Below are 23,249 nucleotides of genomic sequence, written 5' to 3'. Positions count from 1 at the left end.
ATTTAAAAGGTAAAGTTCATGTTTAAAAAATAATTGAAATAATTGAAATTTAACGGTCAAAATTATTTGAAATTCAACTGTCAAAACTAAATTCAAATTTAACGGTCAAAATTATTTTGAAAAATTGACCAACTTTTTTGAATCAATTTTCAAAATTTTGAACTAACGGTCAAAATTGGAAAAATTAAAAGTTTATTTGAATCTATAAATTAGCCCTAGACTAGAACTTTTGACTGGTCAAGCAATAGATACACAGACAGCCCTCCAAAATGCAGACAACAGAACCACTCAACATTCCAAAATGCTCCAAAAAAATGAAGTAATAAAATTAAAAGAGTTAAAAGCAGTCTAACTAAATCACATTGTGAATGAGCGGGAGCGGACTGTTGACTCTTTTTCTTTCTACAGTCATTCAGTATGAGAAGACGAAAAAGAGAAAAAATAGAATGATAATGAAAAGAAATTATGGATGTGGTGTATAAGAACGTTAACGGATTCTGAGCAATGAGTAAGTTTTAAGGTCTTCATTCATTTTTACTCGACTTACTTACAGTGAGAATTATGCAAATATGAATGTTTGAATGTAGTCGTTTATGTAGCATATGAAAATGTTATGTCCAACAGCTGATTTGTGCATTTATGCTAGGCAATGTGACGATGTAGACAAGAATGAGAATCATCGCTCTTATATCACACATGGAAAATCGTATAAAGGCGAAAAATGCTGCAAATAACTGTAATTTAATTTGCCGGTGCACGTGAGACTATTGATTGTGGTTTATTAATTAACAAGAAGCTGTCTTTTGCTTTTTCTTGAAGATGTGTAGCTTGTTTGCTGATTTTTGATGTGTAATGCATTCTCATTTGATATTTGAGCTGTATCGGACATTAAACCATAGTATTGCACAGTCCATTACTCATCAATATAAACAAAGGATGACAAACGATACGAAAATTGCAAATGCAGCAATTAGTTCACTCAGTATCGCCTTTCAAAGTGAATCACAATGCAAAAAACCGTTACACACGTTCCACAGAAAAATTCAAATAAAACTGAGCAACATAAGCATTAAAATTGAGCAACTCGCGCGAATTTATGTTCAAACATTAGTATTTTAAGAAATTAAGCTTAATTATAGAATATAGAAGGTTTTAACCAATGGATAACAGTGTAACATCAAGAATATCGTTTGTAAGATCAAAATTAGTCAGTGACATTAAGGCAAAAGTCCAGGAAGACTGGTTAAAAGAGTGTGTTTCATATTTTGTACAATCAGAACCAGGAATAAGCAACAATCAGCTTTATGAGAATGTTAAGGATCAATTCTGTCTGGCAAACATATCAGATACATCAAATAAAGTTCTTTCGGATACTTTCGTGACGAAGAAAGATCCATGGACGTTGAAAGAATCTCTATTACTACAAATGCAGTATATTCTGGATATATGTAAGTCTGGATCTTGATTTTCTAGCTTAATTAATTAATGTTTTGTATTTTTTATTAGCTGAACCATTTTATGATCAATGGAGACGGTTGCATGACAAGCAACTTGATGAAGTCATTGAAGATAAACGAGAAACAAAAACATTTCAATCTAAAAGGAAGAGAATGTTCAAGCTACAGCTTACAGATGGAAGTAAGACTGTGTCAGCAATGGAAATGAAGCATATTGGATGTCTCAATACAAAACTAACGCCTGGAGTTAAAATCTTAATTATAGGACCTGTACCAGTCGTTAATCATATCATCATGATTAAGGCTGAAAATGTTAAAGTTATTGGCGGAGAAGTTGAGGAACTATTAACAGTCAATGCATATGAAAATGTCCTTCTCAGACTACTTAATAAGCCTACTACAAAGACTCCAATTCTGAACTACTCAGAACAAACTTTAGAGAATGAAAAGCCTTCACAGAATATCCCTAAAAATTTAACCAAAATGGATGAGAAAAGCTACATACAGCAGATTAATCAAAAGCCAAATAAGCCACAAAATTATGTTGATGATATTGAAGATGATGACTTTGATTTCGCAATGATTGATGCCATTGAGGAACAGGAAAGACAAAAATCACAAGAAAATCAGTTAAACACTTCAGCCTTAATGATTGATGACGATGATGACTACATGCTAGCACAAATCGACTTAGATGAGATCGAGCAGCCTACTGTTGTCAATAGAATGGAAACAAGTAATGTAAATGGAACTAATAATGCCGTTAAAGCAAATGACTTGTTGAGGCCATCCATAAATTTGGTTTATGATGATGATGACGACATGCTTGATAATGAACTGAATAATATTCGTAAACGAAAGTCAATTGAGTCACCCGAATGCAGCATAAAAGTCACAAAATCGATTAGATTATCGCCAATAAAGAAACCAGAAATAACAGATAACGACTATCCATTTAAGGTCGATGAATCATACAATTTTATCACTATTGATCAATATGTAGGACTGAATATGCGTCATAAAATGGAACGTGAATATGCCCTGGAAGTGACTGTAGATAAAATTCTTAAAATTAAGGCTGATGTGGAATGGCTTTTAATTGTACAAATTAAAGACAATTATTCACAAAACACAATTTCTGCAAGGATTGCAGATTCAGTCGTAACTGAGTTGACAGGCAGAACAACACGAGAAATTCGTCTAATGAAGATGAAAATGGAAAGAGGACAGCCACAACTAGCAATGGACATAACAAAAACCATTACATCACTTAACACAGTCTTTCAAGATAAAAGTATTCTTGTCTGTATGCAAATGAAGGCAAAACTGCCGGCAGATTACGAGAATGTAATAACGAAAATTTTGGAGAAAACTGACCAAAATAAGCAAATGATAGAGTTGAAGATTGAACAGGATTTATTATCATTTTGAGTATTTTTTTTTGAGATTATGTATTAAGCTGTGATAAAAAGTTAATAAAAGTTCTTAATGTCAAGAGTCCAAGTTCAAGTTCAAGAACATTTTATTCATTTAAAAATTTAATTTTGTATTTTTTAATTGCATTAAGAATTGATTTGAGTTGATTCATGATTTATTTGTGCTTTTGAATGATTTTGGCTTGCGTATTATGAACGTAAAATAACATGCGCACTATGCACATATAGTGTTAAACGTTAGATAATGCGCGTATGCAAATACAGTCTTATTTGTATCATAAACATTATGTGTACGTATTATACACAAAAAATTAATGCGCGCATTATATAATAAAACTACTTGAGCACTATAGACGTAATTTCAAGAACCATTCCCAAATCAATCACCATATTCTTAACTCCATAAGCTTAACCAGTCTACTAATTTAAAAAATTTCAGGCATTGATCCATGGTCAAAACGACAAGGTATATTTTTGATAGTTCGGGATTATAAAAAAATATTAATTAGCGTTATAAATCTTTAAAAGTCAAATCTTCTTGCATTATTCATGAACTAAGTTCATTGTTGATTCTATTCAGCATCTTATCTTTTCTCTCCACCGGTCGGGACTGAAAGCCTCTTGATACAAGATTCACAATGTCTGATGTGTCTTTTCCGCGCGTTTCAGGCATATAAACTTTAAGCAGAAGCGTCAATAAGATGCAGACAACTCCAAAGATGACGAAAACGGCAGCACCCAACCATGTACGGAGCGATGTAAAGCACATTCCAATTAAGAAGTTGCATACCCATGAAGATAAACTTCCTAATGCCATTGCTGATGATCGTTCAGCTGTTTCGAATAACTCGACTCCAATGAAGTATGGAACTGGACCTAAACCAATTTGATACAGTAGAATGTAGCCGAGAAGTGCTACGACACATAGCATTGGGAATGATGAATATGAATCCTGGAAATAAACATCAATTAATAGTTACAGCTCTAAACCACCTGTTGCACAACTTACACTATATCCATAAAAGATGCTCAACAGGAACAAGAATACCCCACATCCAAAGCATGACAGCATAATCAATGGACGACGATTAACTCGAGCCATTAAGAGAGGACTGAAGAAGCTGACACACAAGTTCAGACATCCAGCACCCAAATTTGCCCATCCAGCATTTGATTTCGAGAATCCAATAGACTCAAAGATTGAGACTGAATAGAAAAATACCTAGAAATACAATTAACTCAATAACAGTAACGGAATCAAGCATGAAACTTTCTTACGGCATTAATTCCAGATAACTGTTGTCCACCTTGTAATGCACAGACTAACACAAGTGGAAGTAAAAATTTCGGATCTTTAAGTACATCAAGAAGACCTTTTTGGCTACTTCCTTCCTCTTCCTCAGTATTGTCAGTCAACATTTCCATTGAATTTAATTCATCTTCAGCCATTTCATTATTGTCACATAACTTCTTTAATTCTCTTAAGGCACCACTTCTATCTCCAATAAGGCACAAATATTTTGGACTTTCAGGGAATATTGGATATGCCAAAGTACATAAAATCACGAAAATAAGTTGAAAACTCATACTATAATGCCACAGATCTGACGTTCCTAGTACTTCCTGTAAGCTTACAACTTGTCCAACAACAACACCGCCTGTAAATCCCATGGAACAAAAGACCCCCAATGTTCCTCTCAAATGGAATGGTGCGATTTCAGACAGATACATAGGCAGGCACGTCATTGTCATTCCAGCTCCTAATCCAACCAACATTCGTCCTAGAATTAATAGCTCGACAGAGGAAAGGAAGCGACATATGTGAAAGCAGACTGAACCTATTGTGAAGAGTGTAGCACATGTTAGGTACGATCGTTTCCTGAAAAGATGGAATAACGGTTAAAATAATTTCAAAAATTTAACGGTCAAAATAGTTTTGAAAATCTCACCTTCCAATGCGATTAGCTACATAAGATCCACCAAGACTTCCAACAGCACCGCCAACAAGGAAGATTGAGACAATAAAAGACCATAGAAGATCAATTCCTCCTGACGACAATTGGATGCCATACTTTGTGTATAATGTCTCATTTGCCCATGCCTGCATATATGATGACGGTGCATTAATAACTCCAATATTGTATCCACCAACAACAGCTGATCCAAATGTCGTCGCTAAACCCGTTATAAATAAGGCTTTGTTCCATCCTCGAGTCTATATAATACAAAGAAAATTCATACAATAAATCAACAATGAGATGTCATGCCTTGATTATTATAACATGATTAAGCTATAAATAAACTCTAAACTAACTTAATTTCAATTAGGTATGATAAGATTTGCCAGTTATTTAAACAGTTATAAAACGGCTCATTACTTGGGTCAGCACTAAAGGTTAATAAATGAAAACTAAGATTCAAGGCATGAAGCATGTCATAAAAATTGAAATGCCGTAACTAGAATCTTGACGTATTTATTTTTTTGATAAGGCACAATATGAATACACAAATTTTTTTTGGCATATGATCAATGAAAACAAGACTTTCCGACATTTTTAAATGCTTGTACCTAATTAATGGCTGTTTATTGGACATAAGGCAATTAACTCATACAAAGCAGTTCTTTATATCCAGACAAAGATCTTCTTAATCCTATACTTATATTTAATGACAAATAATTGTTCTTACTCGTTTGTGTAATGTATTCCTATACGGTGATTTGTCTTGCTTTAAAGCACTTCCATATTCTTCATCATGTCGATCCATTGTACACTTCTACTTATATCACTTTCAGCCTATATCACTTTCACTTCTCCGAGCAATTAATTTGTGACTCCTTGTAGATTGAATTAGAGTCAACAAATCAGAACATTTATGATGCAATTTATGCTGGATGTTTTTATTTCTGGATCTTTTTGATGATTTTACTGGAAGTTTTATGATTTATTAGAGGAATCACAGGATAAGTCTGTGCTTTACCCACCTGATTCCTACACTGTGATCTAATTTGCTGTGATGAACAGCTTAAATAAAGGAATTAATAATTCCAAAGTGAATATTTACAGACATAAACAAACTCATCATCATCATTCCGTCATTGATATTCTGAATGGCAAATTGTCAATGAAAATGGCCTTAATTGGAAGAATTTACTATAGTGGATGCATTTAAACTGTCTGAACTTTAGTATTATTGAGAGGAATCAATTAATTTATCAATGAATCTCTGTTATTCAATCAAGATTCCAACGGTTAAATAATATTCAAATTTGAAATCGATGATCGCAGCAACAATTTGATGATTGATATGAAAATTTCAGAAAGTTCGTAAAAAATCATCTTAAAACTAGTCAGACATCAACTGGAAGTTAATAGACGAAAAATTGATGCTTCATAGATTGTTGTTTAATAGATCCAGTTGCCAATTTTCATCGATTTATTGAATTTTACTGCAATTTTCAAAAATCAAAATATTGAGTGTATTCAGTGAAAAATGACAACAATTTTCAAATTTATCTTGAACGTTAAGAAACTAATAATTAAAAAATTCCAAAAAATTCTTTAGTTCCGCTCTTTTTACATTCCATACCACAGTAAAGTCTAGTCACAGTCCCTCTATTTTTATTATTCGTGTCTATTTTTTAGAGATTTTAGGAAATTTCCTTTTGGAAAATTGTATTAAAATGTTTTTGTATTTTCATGATCCAGAGAATTTAAAGAACTTTTTAGGATATTGTGCAACAATTACGACAGTAATTCAATTTTTGACTGGCTCATTAATATGTAGAAATTACTTTAAAAAGAAAAGCACTGGGGAGGTAAGTAAAATTAACATATTAAAGTCATTAAAAGAAATTTAATCCCTACCTTTTTAGACGAGTGCATTACCATTTGTATCAGGACTTTTATCATGCTCATTATGGCTTCGATATGGATTCCTAATCAATGAAAATTCATTAATACTCGTCAACTCAATTGGAGCATTTTTGTTCTCATTATATTGCATTACATACTTTACATTTACTGTAAATAAGAGACGATTTTACCATCAAATTGCCCTAGTGCTGTTAATGATTACATTTTCAATTGTATATAGTCGCGTTGAATTAGATAATGTAAAGGCATCAAAATTAATAGGTGAGTTGTGGCAAAACTTTTATCGTGCATCTGAGCCACGAAAAAAAAATACAACTCATAAAACCAGACGTTGGCATTGAAATCGTGTTGGTGTAAATTTTGGAGTGTTTTTGTGACTGGAACGCTGTTTATGGAGATTGAAGTCGATTATGATTCAGTGACCTTTTAACGGTTTTGTAAAATTTGAATTTCAACGGTTTTTTAAAATTTGAATTTAATCGGTTTTGTAAAATCGAAATTTTAACGGTTTTGTAAAATTTGAATTTTATCCGTTTTGTAAAATTTAAATTCCATTTTAACGGTTGTGTAGATTTTAAATACTAATTTAACCATTTTAAATTCAATTTTTCCGTTAAAAAGTCAAAGTCAAGTCAAAGTGACTTAACTCAAACAGACATGCTCCATAAAAAGCAGCTAAACTTTATCTTAATTTGTAGATTAAGCAAATATTGAAACATTTTGTTTTACTTCCTAAATATAACTTCGATGCCAACGATATGTATCATATCAAGCAGAACAATAACAATGACTTTACTTTTAGGCTTACTGTGCTGTTCCGTAGGAGTATTCTTCTTTGCATCACCACTTATTAAATTAAGACATGTCATACTGACAAAAAATACTGAAGTGCTTCCGTTTCCAATAATTCTGACGAGTTTCTTTGTGACTCTACAGTGGTACATCTATGGATATTTGTTAGGTGATTCCTTCATACAAATACCAAATTTTTTGGGATGTATTCTATCAGCAATTCAACTGACCCTTTTTGTGATATATCCAAGTAAAAGTGATATCAGATATAAACCATTAAGTTCGATTGACTTTTAAGACGCGATCGTGGACGACGATATTTTTGTAAAAGAATTTATATTAATTATATTAAAAAATGTTCAAATGTAAGATTAAACCAGAAATTAAGAATTTATGTTTAAAATTTATTTCCATCTTGATCAGCGATATTGTTGAAAAATTTCCATACTGCCGTCCGTCCCACGGAAATCGTTCTTGTTACTTTTCTTCATTTCGAAAGGCACTTAAGCAATAGTTTAAGTTAATTAATTAAAGTCAGCAGCCAATAAATACGTCAAGTTAATGAAGGATCTTCGAGTGGACAAAAGTACGTTACAGCTGGATATCTACTAGCTGTAACGTATTTTTGACCACTCAGGATTAAAATTTAAATTTTTTAACATTTAACATTGATTTAATTATTTTTTGGATTCGAGACGTAAACTGTGCATAAGCTTGAGTTATTAGATTATGTTTTGTTTCCTCAATGTTATAATAAATAAAATTAAAAATATATATACGATTAAAAAAAAAGTCCTTTCCAAAAATATAAATTTTGTTGATTCTTTGTAAAATTGTTTATCATTTAGGTATGTGATTCATGTTTTGGTATTTATTATGTCTCAAATCAGATATAAAAGTTGATTGATTTATTGATGTGATATGGTCTTTAAAATTCGTGTGTTCCGATGATAATGGGAGTTATTGATTATTTTCTGCTATCTATTTGAATTTTTTATGCTTGATAATTTACTATTTAACGATTTTTTAGCTCATTTTGTCATTATAAATAGTATTTTATGTCAATTTTGTTAAAAAGTTGTCTAAAACCATACAATTCCTGTCAATTTTCACCTCAAAACCTTTCAAATGTCAAGAAATATGCTTCAAAACTATACAAATGTTTGTTAAACTCAATCGAAACCATTCAAATGTTTCAAAAACAAGATTTTTATTAGGAAACCTTACAACAACCAGTAAAAGGATCTATTCAAATTCACCTTTTTCTCAGTATATAAGCAATACAAATGTCCAAAATTTTCCAGAACCATACAATTTCTTTTTAAAAATACCTTTCCTTATATTTCTGCATTAATTATATTTTAACTAATATCCTCAAATATCCAATAACTATGTAAAATGTTACAATTTTCCTAAAAATTTGGACCATTTTCTTGATAAATTTCCACTAAAAACTATTAAATTTTAAAGATTTAAATTTATTTGATAATTTTTAATACATCTTCGAAGCTATTTTTAGCATATGGACTCAAAATTCGCTCAGATCTTTGGATAAATCCTTTAATATATAGCCATACTGTCCACAAAAAGAGAAATTCTATTAAATCACAGTTCCTTAACTATCATACTGAATGAACAATATCAATCAACTTCATAATCTGTAATCAAGACATAAAAGTAGTAATTTTGGATGTCCTTTCTAGCAACTGCAATTTCCATTTGTAATCGATTTACTTTGACCTAATTTTATTCCATCTTGATTCTCGTCATCTATGTTACTTTGGCGATTCTAAAATTAGAAAAATCCTTGATTATATTCAAATATTCATATCCAATAATGCTAATGACCGTACCATGAGTTCCTCAGCAATACGCGTAAATGCGCTTTCAATATTTGTATTCTCTTTGGCTGACGTTTCCAGGTAAAATAAAACTTCTGGTACAATATTACAGACATCCTCAGCCTCTTCAATTGTCACTTCCCTTTCCTCAACGAGATCACATTTGTTGCCAATCAAGGCACATACAACATTACTTGCTGTATAATTTCGTATTTCATTTAACCATTTTTGAAGTGATAAGAAAGTGTTTCGTTTTGTGATATCGTAAACTATAATCACTCCATGTGCACTCCTTCATGTTTATTCATTTGAAATTTTGTGGATGACAAAGGAAATTAAGTGATAATTAGTATTAGTATTATTCACAACTTTCTGTACTTTGTCTTGGATGATATTTACCTGTAATAGCTTGATGTGATTGATCGAAATCTCTCGTGTCCTGCTGTGTCCTGTAAGAAGATGACAGTATGTTTGAATTAAGAATAAAAAAATTTACAATCTAACGGTTTTAAAATATTCAAATTTTAACGGCTTTTTAAAATTTAAATTTAATTTAGTAAATAAATAAAAATCAAAATTCAGAAAATTGAAGTTCCAGCATAATTAAACTACTATAGAAGTACCAGAGACGATAAAATCACTTAAATAGCACATAAACTACTTAAAAAAGATAATTTCACAAAATAAACAATTGACATTCAGTTAAAACAGATAAATAAACAAAATTCTACAATTTTCACTCAAAATCACTCGAATCAAGGATAACTGGATGTTTTTAGCATAGAATATTCACTGGATCTTACCCAAATTTGTAGCTTTATTCTCTTATTTTCAATTTTAATGTTTTTCATCGAAAAGTCCACTCCAATTGTATTTGTATGTCGTTCGGTGAAAACATTTCCTGTTTTAAATCTAGTCACAATACTGTAGGATAACAAAAGCTATAATTTAATGCACGAATATGGTGCAAGAATTCTTACCAGCTTTTTCCAACGCTTACATCACCAATTAAGACTATTTTAAACAGAAGATCAAAGTCTTCACTCATTATTTGACGATATTATGCTTAATTCTAACTAATTTGATAAGAGATTAAAACGCAAAAAGTCAAGAAATATGAAAAATAAAATAAACTGTTCCTTTATTCTTTTCTCTTTTTGCTCGCACAAACTGCACAGTTGAAAAATCATTAACAGAATGATGAAAAATCAAAACAATCATTAACATTCAATTTATATTCTGGTTCAGTTTTTGAACCTGCTTTATGCGGTAAATTTAAATGTTTTTATTTAATGTTTCATTTTTCATAATGTTCTACATACTTGCTTGATGCCTTCAATATTAAAATAGTAATAAATGTAAATAATGTTTACCATTCGCCTTCCTCTTCTTGTCCAGCACCAGCAGCAGCAGCTGGTTGACGAATATCAGAGCCACCGAATTGATCAGTTTCACCGCAAGCACCTGAACATCCATTAAAGAATCCAGGAACGACTTGATTTGCTTGCTTCAACATGCGAGTCAATTCACTAACAATTGCATCGTCTTTTTCCTTATCAAAGAAGCTTGTGGCTTTTCCTCTATTTCCAACACGTCCTGTGCGTCCAATGCTGTCATAAATAAATGTATTTATTATTAAGAATTCCATTTGAAATAACGGATTTCAAGAATTTAAAAAATCATAAAAATTTGCTATAATTTTTAAATTTCGAAAAACCGTTGAGCAACGGATTTCAAAAATTTGCTATAATTTAAATTCCAAAAACCGTTATTACTTACCGATGAATATATTCATCAACTTCCTTCGGTAAATCATAATTGATGACATGAGTGACGCCTTTAATGTCCAATCCACGAGCAGCAACGGCTGTTGCAATCAAAACCTTACGAACTCCTTGACGAAATTCGCGTAAAGCTGTTTCACGCTCTCGTTGAGTACGATCACCATGAAGTGATGTTGAAGACATGCACATTTCGGACAATAATGATGCTAAATAGTCTGCAGTCTTTTTAGTCTCAACGAAAACTAAAATTCGGTCTTCATCTGCACATTCTGTGTATGTTTTGAGGATATCTGTCAATAATTGACGTTTTCCCTTTCGTTCAACTTCAATAAATTCTTGCTCAACATCAGTTGAAGCTCCACCGACAATTCCAATAGTAAGGAACAAATAATCACGAAGGTATTTAGCTGCAAGATGCTGAATTGCATCAGGAAATGTTGCAGAAAACATCAATGTTGTCAAATTGTCTTTATTCATGGTGTCATGATTGCAGATGGTCTCAATAACTTCACGGAAACCCATATCCAGCATGCGATCAGCTTCGTCCACTAAATAATGAAAAAATAATTTTGATTAGTTTAACGACTTTTAGAATTTTAAATAATGTTTAAACTTCAATTCAAAAACGTTAAAAATTTGAATTTCGAAAAGACGTTAAAATCAACATTGGATTCAATACTTACAGACTAAGAATTTCAAGTCATCAAAAGTCACAATAGATTTGTTAACAAAATCACTAAGACGTCCAGGAGTTGCGACTAGGATATGACATCCTTGAGTGATATTCTCAGTTTGATAACGAGTTGCAGCACCGCCATAAGCCAAACAAACTTTAATAAAAGATCCAGAAGCGAATTTCATTGTTTCATCGCGTATTTGTATAGCCAATTCACGAGTTGGTGCTATTATTAAGCATTGAGGCTTTCCAGGATTTAACGTGTCATTTTCAGTCATTAAGACGTTCAATATTGGTATGACAAAAGATGCAGTCTTGCCAGAACCTGTTTGTGCGCATCCCATTAAGCCACGTTTGCTCATAATTATTGGAATTGAATGCTTCTGAATTGGAGTTGGTTTTGTATATCCTGACTTTTTGATGTTTTCGATGAGAAATTCGCGTAAATTTCCTTCCTCGAATGTATTAATTGGCTTGATCTTTTCGCTGTCTTTTCCTGTTACTTGAACTTCAATCTTGTCAAAATTATCAAAGTTAATTCCAGCAGAAATAGCTGATCCAAACAAGGTTTCTGCATCGGTTGGCTCTTCTGGGACATAAATTTCTCGTTTCTTTTCTTCCTTATTCTCTTCGCCTTGATTTTCATCATTTTGTTGATTTGGACGGTCTGAATCTTCTCTATTTTCACGATTAAAGCCTCCACGACCTCTACGATTGCCAAAACCACGATTTCCACTTCCTTCTTCAGAATTTCCGTTATTATCACGATTATATCCACCTCTACCACGACGATTTTCAAATCCTCGATTCTCATTTCCTTCTGGATTTTCATTTTCACGATCTCCGCGATCACCAAAGCTGAATCCGCGTCCACGACCTCTTCCTCTGCCGCGTCGTTCACCAAATTCTCTATTTTCATTATTTACGTCTCCAGAAAAGTTATCTTCATGATTATTACGATCAGAAAAGCTAGATCCGCGACCACGACCTCTTCCACCACGTCCTCGACCTCTTGAGAAGTTATTTTCTTCATTTGAATTGCTCTGTGGGGCTGACTAATTGATTAAATATAAAAAATAATTTATTTTTGAGAGCTTATTTAAGGAGTTCAATTTAACAACTTACGCCTGAAGCTGATGGTTCGTCATCTGACCACTCTGTCATCTGTGTGTGATTAAATGTGGATTAAAAATTTAACCATAAAATTAATTTTTAATGTAAAACATTGAATTAGACATTAAAAAAAGATTGTTTATAGCTTAATTCCGTTTATAAAGTATACAGCAATTATAATAAATTCAACAAAAGCATGCTCGATTCCAAGAATATAGATAAAAATTTTCAAAAATAGAAAAAGTGATTAAATTTTGAGTTTTTCGACTTACTTTTGATTTTATTATCGTTATTGCTTATATATTAAAGACTTAAATAACTTAAAAGCTACTTTAATTAATAAAATTCGGTCAAAAAAATAATTGTCTGTCAACACAAAAATTCACGTGTTTTATAACCGTCAAGTTTGAATAATGTCTTGAAAAATGAACAGTAACCTGGGATTTTACAATTTGGTAATTTTTTACTGGATTATTCTTCATTTTATCCTAAAATTTCAATTTGTGGCGTAATTAAAGCATAATGAACTTTTATGATTATTCAAGGGTATCAGTTACATCATCAGTTTCCATTTTATGTATCATTTTTTAAGTAACATGCTCTTATAGCATGAAAATTGCAGAATTTTAATTAAAGTCAACTTTATGAATACTATAAACCCCCAAATTGTAAAAATAATTTATATTCTGAAAAATCTACATCAATTAAACAATTTATCACGAACTTGAAAGGTAAAGAAAGTCAATGAGTAAGTACAATGCATATAAAAATCCAAGAACTCAACAGATGCGAACATAAAAATAACGGTTAAAAACTTTTCAAATATATGGTAAAGTTTTCCGCGCCAAAAACTATAAACAAATTTACATAAATATTTAAGTGGACATAAATTAATTAAAAACCATGAGTAGATTAAGTAAGATAGTGCACAAAATAGCAAATTATGTTCCGTGGCAGAGTGAAGGACTTACAGAAGATGAATTTAAAGTCTTGGAGTGAGTAAATTAAGTAAAACACTTAAAATTCCGATACTATTACTGTTGTTTACTCTTTTAGTCAAGCAAAAGGCATTGAATTGGCCGATATTGCATATAATAATAGAATCAACTTCAATAGATTCCTCAAAAATGCTGACAAAATGATCGATGCTTACAACGAGAACTTAGTTTGTATGTTTAATTAAATTTACTTTATGCAATTTAATAATATAAGAAAATTACATACATTTAGGGACACAAATTAAGGAAGTTCGAGCATTAAAGAGATGTTTATTGAATCCAGGATCATTTACAACGAAAAAACCTCAAGCTAGTCCTGAAAAAGTGAAACAAAGTGCAGCACAAAGAATTCAAAATGACGATAATGTTGTTCCACAAATGGAATTGCCTCAAAATTCTCCAGAACATGTCATAAACGTTACAGAACAGGCTCCAGAAGAAAGTCGAGTAATTGATAATGAATTAGTTCAAACTGTCCCAAAGGTCCGTACATTTGTGTCAAGCTTGCTTGCTGATAATTCAGGATTATCAAGATCAATTCCAATGCACAGAAACATAATTCGAGAAACTAAAAATATAACTTTACATCAAGAAAAAGAAGCTTCAAATTTTGACAATTTATTAGAAAATGACGAAATGCCAATTTTGAATGAAATGGAAATGGCTAAAATGGGCATTTTTGATGGACTGCATGGTAAAAAGATATCTAAAGTGTTGCATCAAAGAGAAGAAGCAGCATCACTTCCAAGTTTAAGCCTTGATGCTGATTTAGCTGCTAGAAATATGCAGCCTCTTGAACTCGATATGAATCCACCATCTGTTGACAATATGGACAATCTTCTATTAACACCTGGAGGTATGTAATTAACGTTCATTGTAAAATTTAAAACCTTAACGGTTTTGTTGATTTTAAATTTTCCTACAAATTTTGTAAACTTTGAATTTTTGAATTCTAATTTTCCGTTTTTTAACAAATTTAGATCATTACGATATTCCTGACTTAAGTCCGCTTCCAGGAGACGAACAACAAATACAGCCACCACAAATTGATGAACAACAAAATCAAATCATTGTAGAGCAAATTAATCCTGATGACATTCCAATTCCAAATGTTAGTGTAGAAAAAACACAAAATGAGAATGAAAATGCTGAAAATGCTAGAGATAGTATGGCTGAACGTGCTGATTCATTCCGTAATGCTGTCGAGGCGTTTGAAGGCTTTCTTGGACGTGCACGACGTGTTCATAGAAAGGGAAAGGTTCAACAAAATCGACCAAAACAGCCACAAATTGAAGAAGATTCATTAACCATGCTTAAATTGAGAAAGGATGTTCCATTCAAAACCAAACGAAGAAATCGTGCACGATCAATGAAGCAAATTAAGTTACCAATAGTTGATTTAGACTTCTTTGGTGATATTGAAGTTTTCATTGCAAATGATTTGCCTTTTGACGATGAACAACCTGAAGCTGAAGTTCCACAAAGACGTGAAAGTGACTTTAATGTAGAATTTGATCCTACAACAACACGTCATCATGTAGCAACATCAACTCCAATGGTTACAGCGCAGAAACATAAGCGAATAAATAGCTCACCAGAACAGCTTGATCAACAACCAAAACGTACTCGTCTAGAAACTCTTGATGACGTTCGTAATTTTCTTATTGATTTACCAAATATACCTAATACTACCGAAAGCATGGCTCCAATTCCTGAAGTTCCTCAAGAATTGACAGATATTGAGGTTCCGGCATTAAATGTAAGTAAATTTTAACGGTTTTGTAAAATTCAACATTCTAACGACTCTTTTTGTTTCACAGCCTTCTATTTCCGCTCAACAACCAGCACATGAAACTCCATTTTCTGTTCCTAGACTCCCGCAACTTGAACCATCACTTACAATACCATCAGTTTTGCAGGAATCTAATCAATCTCCAAAAATTGATCAACAAGAACGTAATGAGCCTTTAATTCCACCTCCACCGATCCAACGAGAATCTCTTGCAGCCGTACCTGAACTTCCTGAATTAGATATGGAATTACCAATAGCTGAATCGTCACGAGAACAAAGCATACCACAAATGAGAAAGCAATCTCGTCTTGAAATTTTACAGAATCTCCACATTACGCCTGATTCTATTGATTATGATCGATTAAGGCGAAATTCGAAACTTCGAAAGACTCCAATTGATTCCAGACTTCAACTTTTGCCTGAAGAAATTTTCCAAAATGCTTGCGAAAATATTTCTGAAAGGGAAGCAGCTAAAATAAGGAGTAGTCTAGGGGATGGAACAAAAGAATCACCTTTGCCTATGCCTGAAATACTTCCAAAGATGCCTAGAGCAATATCAGCTCCCAAACCAGCAAAAGACAAGTTTGGTGACCTTCCGAGACTCATGAAGAATGGAGATAAATGTGTAGAACTGAAAAGCAATGATGGAACTAAGAAAATGCATTTTACAGAACATCAATTGAGCTGCATGACGCTATACTTTAAAATTCGATTCCTTATGCATGAAATTAAAGGTACAGGACTTTGGCGAATGACAATTAAAGAATTATTCTCAAAATTGAAGGATTTAAAGGAATCAAAAGCTGTAACTTATCAGCAGTTAAAGCATATGACGCAATTAAAACTTTTTACAGCTAAATGGTCTGATGATGATGAATTGTTGGAAATAGAGATTCCAATTAATAGAATTGAGGAAGTTAGTGATAAGGAAAATTTACCTTCAGTCAGTCGAGTATCAACGCGACAAGCTTTACGAACGAGACAAGTTTAAGAATCTTAATATTTGAAAAGTTTTAACGGATTTTTAAAATTTGAATATTTAACCGACTTTTAAGATTTGAAAATTGTACCAGATTTTAAAAATTTAAAAATTAACGGCTTTAGATTAAAATTTAACCAAAATGAATTGAAGCTTTGTTCATTAACTAATTAAATGCCTAGTGACTAATGTAAGAAGAGATTATAGTAGAGAATAAGTAAGCATATATGTGTAATATACAGAAGAATAAGTCAATAAAGGTTTTTATCAAGCATAGAATTCTTAGTTTCTAAATTTCTAAATTTTTATTAAATTTCCTATTACAATGAGTTGTTTTTTTTAATAAATTACAGATATTCATTAGTAATGTGTGTGTGTTTAATTTGCTATTATCATTTTCAGTTTTGATACCAAACTTTTGTTTTTTACGGACATTGAAGATTTTTTTTTTTTATTTTAATTATTTAACAATTTCCACATTTGAGCAAAATATGAAAATTCTGCATGTGACATGACAAAAGTATAATTATTAATCTCATTTAATTAAAGGAGATTTTTACTCCGTTACTCAACCGGAAAAGTCACTGTGATTAAAAAGTGCTTGATCGTAGCTTTCAGCTTTTACGAGTCGTCCACCAAAGAATCGTCCATTAAGCGCTGAGCTTGCCTTGTCAGCTTCTGTAAATTGAATAGAAAATGAATGAAATTTAACGGTTTTTAAGGATTTAAAAATTGCAAGAAATTTAACGTATTTTTGAAATTTGAAAACTGCTAGAAATTTAACGGTTTTCAAAATTTCAAAAACTGCTTGAAATTTAACGGTTTTAAAAATTAAATTTAAGCTCAACTTACCACTTGATAAAGAAAATTCAACAAAGATTTTTACAATAATATCTCCATAATCATCATCGTCATTGTCAGTTTGTTTCTCTTTATAAATAATAACTTTCTCAACAACCCCATACTTGCTGCATTCGTCCTGAATTTCCTCTTGAAGTGTTTCGTCGACATCCTTGATAAAATAATAACAAAATAAGTAATTGCGCTCAATAATAAGAAAAGCTGTCAACTTACTTCAGGTCCAACCATGTTTCGAAGGATAACAACCTTACTCTCACGGGGCCTCATCAATCTTTGCATGACTAAGTGACGTGCATTTTGTCCTTTAATAGACATAGATTCTTGTTGTTGTAATGTAGGTTCTCCTTCCTCCAATAATTTCTTTTGTAATTCTTCCTGCTTTTGCTTTACAATTTCCTCTGTACTCAATTGTGTTTGAAGTCCGTCAGTTGATGCTGTTATGGAAGCTGTCGTAATGGAAGGAACTAAACCTGTAGATAAAATGTGACTGGGTTGAATTACGGTTGGAAGTACTGTCGGTGGAGGAATTGTGACTGTTGTAGCTGGAAGTGTACTCGATGGAGATGAAGACGAGAGAGTTTTTAAACCAATTGTTGGTGTTGTCGCACTTAGTACATTTGCTTGTACCGCATCCATAGCTTGAATTTTCGCCGTCGCTGCCGCCGCGGCCACTAATTTATTAAATTAATTAAGGAAAACCGTTAGATTTCAAATTTTAAAAACTCGTTAAGATTATAGTTTAACTTACCAGCTGCTGCCGTAGGCATAGATGAGTTTACAGCGGGACTGACGAGAGCATTTGGTGGAGTAATTGCTCGTCCAACTCGCAAAAGCTGTCCTCCAAGATCAAAAAGATTCATGCTCGCTATAGATTCCATAGCTGCCTGATTAGTACTGTATTCAATAAATCCATAGCCTTTATGACTTCCTGGTGATGTGCCTGGTGCAAGCTTACAGAAAACAATCGCACCAAATGCTTCAAAAACACTCTTTATATCTTCTTCTGTAAGTTCAGGATGAATGGAAGCAATATAAATTCTGTTGTAGTTCTTTGCTTCTTCCTGAATCTCGTCAATGACTTGTTGAGCTTGCGGCATGTTACTTGGACGACCGACTTTTATGTTCCTTCCACCCAATAGTGCCCCATTCATTTGGTCTAACGCGAGTTGAGCTCCTTCAGGCTAATGATTATAATTAATTAAATTTCATGTTCCGGATTAAGGCATTAATTAAGACTTACAATTTCATATTCAACAAATGCAAATCCTTTGTGCTTCTGTGTGACAGGATCCCATGACATGTTGATGGATTTAATCGGTCCGAAAGGAAGAAATGCAGCTCGAATTGTGTCTTCCTTCAACTCAAAAGAGATGCTCCCAACATAAACCCTAAATATCATATAAACAGCATTAGTAAAGGTTCTTTTTGGAAAGACTAAGATCTTAATTGAGCTTAAATCAGATCTTATCAACAATATTTAGGTTCACATTCAACGGAATTCATCCGATTAGCGACTAATCAGGACTCGACATATTTCAAATTCGCCTTATTTGACATCATATTGGAAATTAAGGCACAACTTCACTTAAAGCTATAATTAAGTGAAATTGGACCAAAAAAATCGATAAAAACTATTGGCTTACCTGCACATTAATGCCAACGCTTGCTGCCTTTGTACTTGTGTTCTTTGCGTGGCTAATTGCTGCTGTTGATGTGCGAGTGTTTGCTTCATCAAGACCATCCTAATACTTTGTTCCATTGCATACTTTTTGGCTACAAATAAGATAATCAATAAAGTTAATTACAGCTTATTAACAAACAAAATAATTTAGTTTCCATACCTTTCGTGACGGTGTCAAATTGATCACTATTAAGTTTTGGCAAAGCTCCACCGAATATGCCCAAAACCCTCGTTCCAGGACCGAAAGCAACATCGCCCGTTTGCTTAATATTGTAGATCGGTTGCTTAATGAATTTTGGCGTATAATCTACAAAAGGGATTAAAAAATTAAGCTTAACTTGTTTAACAAAAATGAATTAATTAATCATTTTTAATGACACGCTTTTTTCTTTGTCGTCGTAATTTAATCATCATGAGCTTTAAAATGTATGAAATGGAAAAGTTGAGACGTAAAAATAGTTAAGAAATAATTTTATGTTATTTAACAAAATTTTGTTTTAATGGAAATAAAATACACAGCATAAGATGTGTGCTAAAAAAGGAAATAGTCTAGTTCAAAGTGTGGAAATTTATTGCTTCCTTTTAGATGGTTTGGCCTAGATCCAGTTAGTGTGGATGAATAGTTGGAATTTTGTTTGATTTATCAAAACCGTACAAATTATTTCAATTTTGAAGAAATGTTTGAAAGCCATACAAATACTTCAAAATTCAAATGACCGTTATTTCAGAACAATTCAAATTAAAAATATTCGTTATTTTTGAACATTGCAAATGTTTCAGAAATTCAAAATGAAAACGCCCGTTAATTGAAAGCCGTACAACAGTTTTAAGAATAGAATTTACTTTAAAAATGAATTATTAGTTCCAAACTAGCTGAATCTAGATAAAAACAAAGAAAAATAGTAAGCCGTAAAAAAGAGAGACTGTTTTACAGGAAAAAGAACCACACAATGAAAAATTACTGTACAACAACTTTTCTATCTCATAATGTGCAATTATTTAATGTTGAAAAATAAATATAGGAATTGTTTTAAGATAGAGAAAAACAAATTTTTTATGATAATTTTTTTATATATTCAGCCCTGTAAAGAAAAAAGAAAAACAAAAACAAAACAAAAAAAATTAATGTGTTTCGACTTGTTCTACAATTAGAGAGTTTTGGACAGAAGAATGAGAATTAAAAAAAAAAGCTTTTTTCGGATTCGGACCCGATAGATTAATTGACATAAAAAATTTCTCTTTCGATTAAGGTATTTCGTATTATATTTGGAATCAGATTTTTGCACGTAATTTGCCATCAACTATAATTATTATGTATCGCAGCTCTGTAATTAAAGATGAGAAACGAGATGTTTCCGAGAAGAATGAAAAAAGAAATAAAAAAAAGAAAAAAACAAAAAAAAAACTTTTTTTTTGTGCAAACAGCCTGCAGATCATTTTGATAAATCAGCATTCCATGCATGTCACAGAGGAGTCTCTTCGCACCAAGATCGCTGCTGATGAATTAGAAACAGTAAAACACACAAAACAGTTTAATAGAAAAAAAAAAATAAAAAAAAATATTGAAAAATGAAATGAGAGATATAGAAATCACGTTGTATCTGGTTCAGCACGCGCAATTTATGATACACAATGAAAACTTTTTTTGTGAAAAAAGCGGAGAGGATTTCAACATTTTAATTCGCTCATGACGACGATTATTGCAGCCTTTAATCCGGTTATTTTTAATTATTTTTCTAGTGTATTTTAATTGCAATTTTTATGCAACTTTTTTATTTTCACTCTACCAATGATTTATGTGTGTGCATCCGTCAATCCATCAATCCATTTTGAATCCCCTAAATTATCTTTTTTCATAATTTCTTTTCAATTTTTTTCTTGCAATTTTATCGGACTTTTTTTCATAGTTATTTTTTATAGTTTTTCATTTAAAATTCAAAGAGTTTGACTTTTTTTGAATCAGAGAAAGAGAAACTTCTTAAATTAAAAAAAGAAAAAAAAGAAACACAAAAAAAATATTATTTAATTATGATGTTTGGAGCCAAATTTTGCAGAGAATGTAAATATATATAATATATGAGAATTAAAAGATGTAAATTATACTATTTTTTTATATTATTATTATCGTATAACATTATCGTCGCACCTTTCACCCGAATTTAATGTTTTATTTTGTGGAATATTCTTTAACATTTTGTCTATATACGAATGAATTTTATTTATCAAAAATATGGTTTAGCAGTTTATCGTCACAAAACAGAGTTGCGTTAGGAACTTTATTGGTCCAGATTTTATATGCAATTGGTCGAAAGTAAAATATTTGTTTTTTAAAAACCGTTAAAAAATTATTCAAAAGGAGTCAAAACCTCACAACAGATTTTTCAAAACAACACAAATGTTTCTGTCGTTCAAATTGAAAATGACCGTTAAAAAATTTATTCAAATTCAAAACTGTCGATACTATAGAAATATTTCATTAAAATTCTAGATAAATCCTACAAATGTTTCAAAAATCAAATAATTCTACTAAACTAAAACTCTACAAATTCTTGAAACAATACAAATGTCTAATATTTCAAAGCCTATTTCAAAATAAAAATGACCGTTATAAGACTTACTAATATTCGATTAAAAACGTTTAAGTAGACACAAAATAAAGATAATCTGTGCTATTTAAAATAATTATCAGATCGCAATTAACACAAATATTTTACTTTCTAAACCAAACAGAACTAACGAAGCCTAAAAAGCATTTAAATAACAGTTTTTCAAAAATCTGGATCCAGTAAGCACCCCAACAACAGCTCTGATTTCACAACAAAAAATATATATGGGATATGTAATAAAAACGATTACACCAATAATTATAAAATATAGAAAAAAATAGAGGAATGAGGGTAAGGTAATTCATATTTTATGCTCTGGCTCCTTAGACATGATAATTTTGGGGTTTTAAAGCAAGCATTTATGCGAGGAAGCTTTTTGAGCACTTATAACATCCAATTATTGAAAATTGTAGTCAATTTTCTTCTCTACTTCCTCCTCAAGGTCATTTTTAGAGAAAATAGTGCAACAACAATTTCACAGCAGCTTCAACTCAAAGAAATTCCTCGCATTATAGTTTTTTTTCGATTAAGATAATTAACAGACTTACACTATTATAGAGTAAGATAGAATATATCATTCAAGGAAACACAAAAATCACTAATTTGATATGGTAATATGCAAAAAGAGTTAGTTAAAGCAGAGAAAAAATATATATATCACGAATGAGATAGGCATAGAACTTTTTTAATGGGAAAGGCGACGAAATAATGATTAATTTAATTAACACTATTTACCTTTTTCCGTTTTTTGCCTTTTTGATGGTGATGAGTGTTCACTTTCTGTTGTTGAATCCGTATCGAAATTATCCTTATTGCCCTGAAAATTAAATATGGATGTTCGTGAATAATTTGCAAAATTTTAATTTCATAATTTTCAATACATACCATGATTTTAATGAGCTATTTTCAACTTTTTCGATAAAATTAGCTGTTAAATTAACTGAATCAGATATTTTTGTTTTGTTATCTTTGGGTTTAAATGTGTTAAACTAATTTATTTTAAATTTTCTGGATTAAGCGTATGAGAATAAAATTCAGGGTTTGAAAAAGTGCGTTTCATTTTCGCTTTATCGAGGTTTTAGCGTGTTTCTCGATTTTTCTCCGACAGATTTATTTGTGTTCTATCTGTCTGAATGTCTTAAGTTTCCTTAATTTCGTTTTTATATTAAATGCTTGACATTTTTCTGTTTTGCTTACGTTTTTTTAAATTTGGCCGTTATTTTACAAATTTAAAAATAGTTTCAGAATTTCTTATAAGTTTTGCTATAAGCTTTTTTAAAATCAAAATGATCGTTGAAGTGTGCCATGAAATTTAAATAAGAGTGTCCCGACCAAAACACAACCAAATTTTCGAGTTA

The 23,249-nt window shown here is 31.5% G+C and overlaps 7 protein-coding genes and 1 long non-coding RNA gene across 9 annotated transcripts; 3 read left to right on the top strand and 5 right to left on the bottom strand.

Annotated features, from left to right (window-relative positions):
* Window positions 1-1,092: 1,092 nt before the first annotated feature.
* On the top strand, window positions 1,093-2,999 carry LOC139097733 (recQ-mediated genome instability protein 1-like). Its single transcript, XM_070649683.1, has 2 exons — window positions 1,093-1,448; window positions 1,507-2,999. The coding sequence occupies exons 1-2, from the start codon at window positions 1,160-1,162 to the stop codon at window positions 2,886-2,888; spliced, it is 1,671 nt and encodes a 556-aa protein (XP_070505784.1). The 5' UTR covers window positions 1,093-1,159; the 3' UTR covers window positions 2,889-2,999.
* Window positions 2,949-5,780, bottom strand: LOC139097730 (solute carrier family 2, facilitated glucose transporter member 1-like). Its single transcript, XM_070649679.1, has 5 exons — window positions 5,582-5,780; window positions 4,843-5,108; window positions 4,172-4,772; window positions 3,903-4,115; window positions 2,949-3,845 (listed from the first exon to the last, which is right to left on the bottom strand). The coding sequence occupies exons 1-5, from the start codon at window positions 5,657-5,659 to the stop codon at window positions 3,441-3,443; spliced, it is 1,563 nt and encodes a 520-aa protein (XP_070505780.1). The 5' UTR covers window positions 5,660-5,780; the 3' UTR covers window positions 2,949-3,440.
* A 727-nt stretch (window positions 5,781-6,507) lies between these two features.
* On the top strand, window positions 6,508-8,364 carry LOC139097731 (sugar transporter SWEET1-like). The gene is made up of 3 exons (XM_070649681.1): window positions 6,508-6,710; window positions 6,768-7,029; window positions 7,571-8,364. Exons 1-3 carry the CDS (start codon window positions 6,576-6,578, stop codon window positions 7,855-7,857), a joined length of 684 nt encoding a protein of 227 aa, XP_070505782.1. The 5' UTR covers window positions 6,508-6,575; the 3' UTR covers window positions 7,858-8,364.
* Window positions 6,601-7,159, bottom strand: LOC139097734 (uncharacterized). Its single transcript, XR_011545088.1, has 3 exons — window positions 6,906-7,159; window positions 6,760-6,830; window positions 6,601-6,702 (listed from the first exon to the last, which is right to left on the bottom strand). It is a non-coding gene; the product is annotated as an uncharacterized lncRNA (long non-coding RNA).
* On the bottom strand, window positions 7,927-10,584 carry LOC139097732 (ras-related protein Rab-43-like). Its single transcript, XM_070649682.1, has 5 exons — window positions 10,382-10,584; window positions 10,205-10,325; window positions 9,801-9,850; window positions 9,414-9,693; window positions 7,927-9,349 (listed from the first exon to the last, which is right to left on the bottom strand). The coding sequence occupies exons 1-5, from the start codon at window positions 10,447-10,449 to the stop codon at window positions 9,260-9,262; spliced, it is 609 nt and encodes a 202-aa protein (XP_070505783.1). The 5' UTR covers window positions 10,450-10,584; the 3' UTR covers window positions 7,927-9,259.
* A 43-nt stretch (window positions 10,585-10,627) lies between these two features.
* On the bottom strand, window positions 10,628-13,379 carry LOC139097729 (ATP-dependent RNA helicase vasa-like). Its single transcript, XM_070649678.1, has 5 exons — window positions 13,247-13,379; window positions 12,987-13,025; window positions 11,869-12,916; window positions 11,181-11,733; window positions 10,628-11,011 (listed from the first exon to the last, which is right to left on the bottom strand). The coding sequence occupies exons 2-5, from the start codon at window positions 13,023-13,025 to the stop codon at window positions 10,771-10,773; spliced, it is 1,881 nt and encodes a 626-aa protein (XP_070505779.1). The 5' UTR covers window positions 13,247-13,379; the 3' UTR covers window positions 10,628-10,770.
* Window positions 13,380-13,827: 448 nt separating this feature from the next.
* LOC139097737 (uncharacterized) lies at window positions 13,828-17,009 on the top strand. The gene is made up of 5 exons (XM_070649686.1): window positions 13,828-13,969; window positions 14,031-14,143; window positions 14,205-14,828; window positions 14,953-15,731; window positions 15,793-17,009. The coding sequence occupies exons 1-5, from the start codon at window positions 13,878-13,880 to the stop codon at window positions 16,753-16,755; spliced, it is 2,571 nt and encodes an 856-aa protein (XP_070505787.1). The 5' UTR covers window positions 13,828-13,877; the 3' UTR covers window positions 16,756-17,009.
* Window positions 17,010-17,022: 13 nt separating this feature from the next.
* Window positions 17,023-22,923, bottom strand: hfp (Poly(U)-binding-splicing factor hfp). Of its 2 annotated transcripts, none has more exons than XM_070649687.1 (9): window positions 22,777-22,923; window positions 22,627-22,708; window positions 19,446-19,592; window positions 19,248-19,377; window positions 18,845-18,992; window positions 18,353-18,785; window positions 17,818-18,275; window positions 17,596-17,755; window positions 17,023-17,421 (listed from the first exon to the last, which is right to left on the bottom strand). In XM_070649687.1, the coding sequence occupies exons 1-9, from the start codon at window positions 22,777-22,779 to the stop codon at window positions 17,312-17,314; spliced, it is 1,671 nt and encodes a 556-aa protein (XP_070505788.1). In that variant the 5' UTR covers window positions 22,780-22,923; the 3' UTR covers window positions 17,023-17,311. The 2 variants fall into 2 exon arrangements, with proteins under 2 accessions (XP_070505788.1, XP_070505789.1); XM_070649688.1 differs by lacking the exon at window positions 22,777-22,923 and adding an exon at window positions 21,073-21,262.
* Between the last annotated feature and the right edge of the window lie 326 nt (window positions 22,924-23,249).

Source organism: Chironomus tepperi, unplaced genomic scaffold (assembly GCF_022539635.2).
Source record: "Chironomus tepperi strain 1889 unplaced genomic scaffold, CSIRO-AGI_Ctep_v1 contig_430, whole genome shotgun sequence".
NCBI lineage: Eukaryota > Metazoa > Arthropoda > Insecta > Diptera > Chironomidae > Chironomus > Chironomus tepperi.
This window is presented reverse-complemented; position numbering and strand designations above follow the sequence as displayed.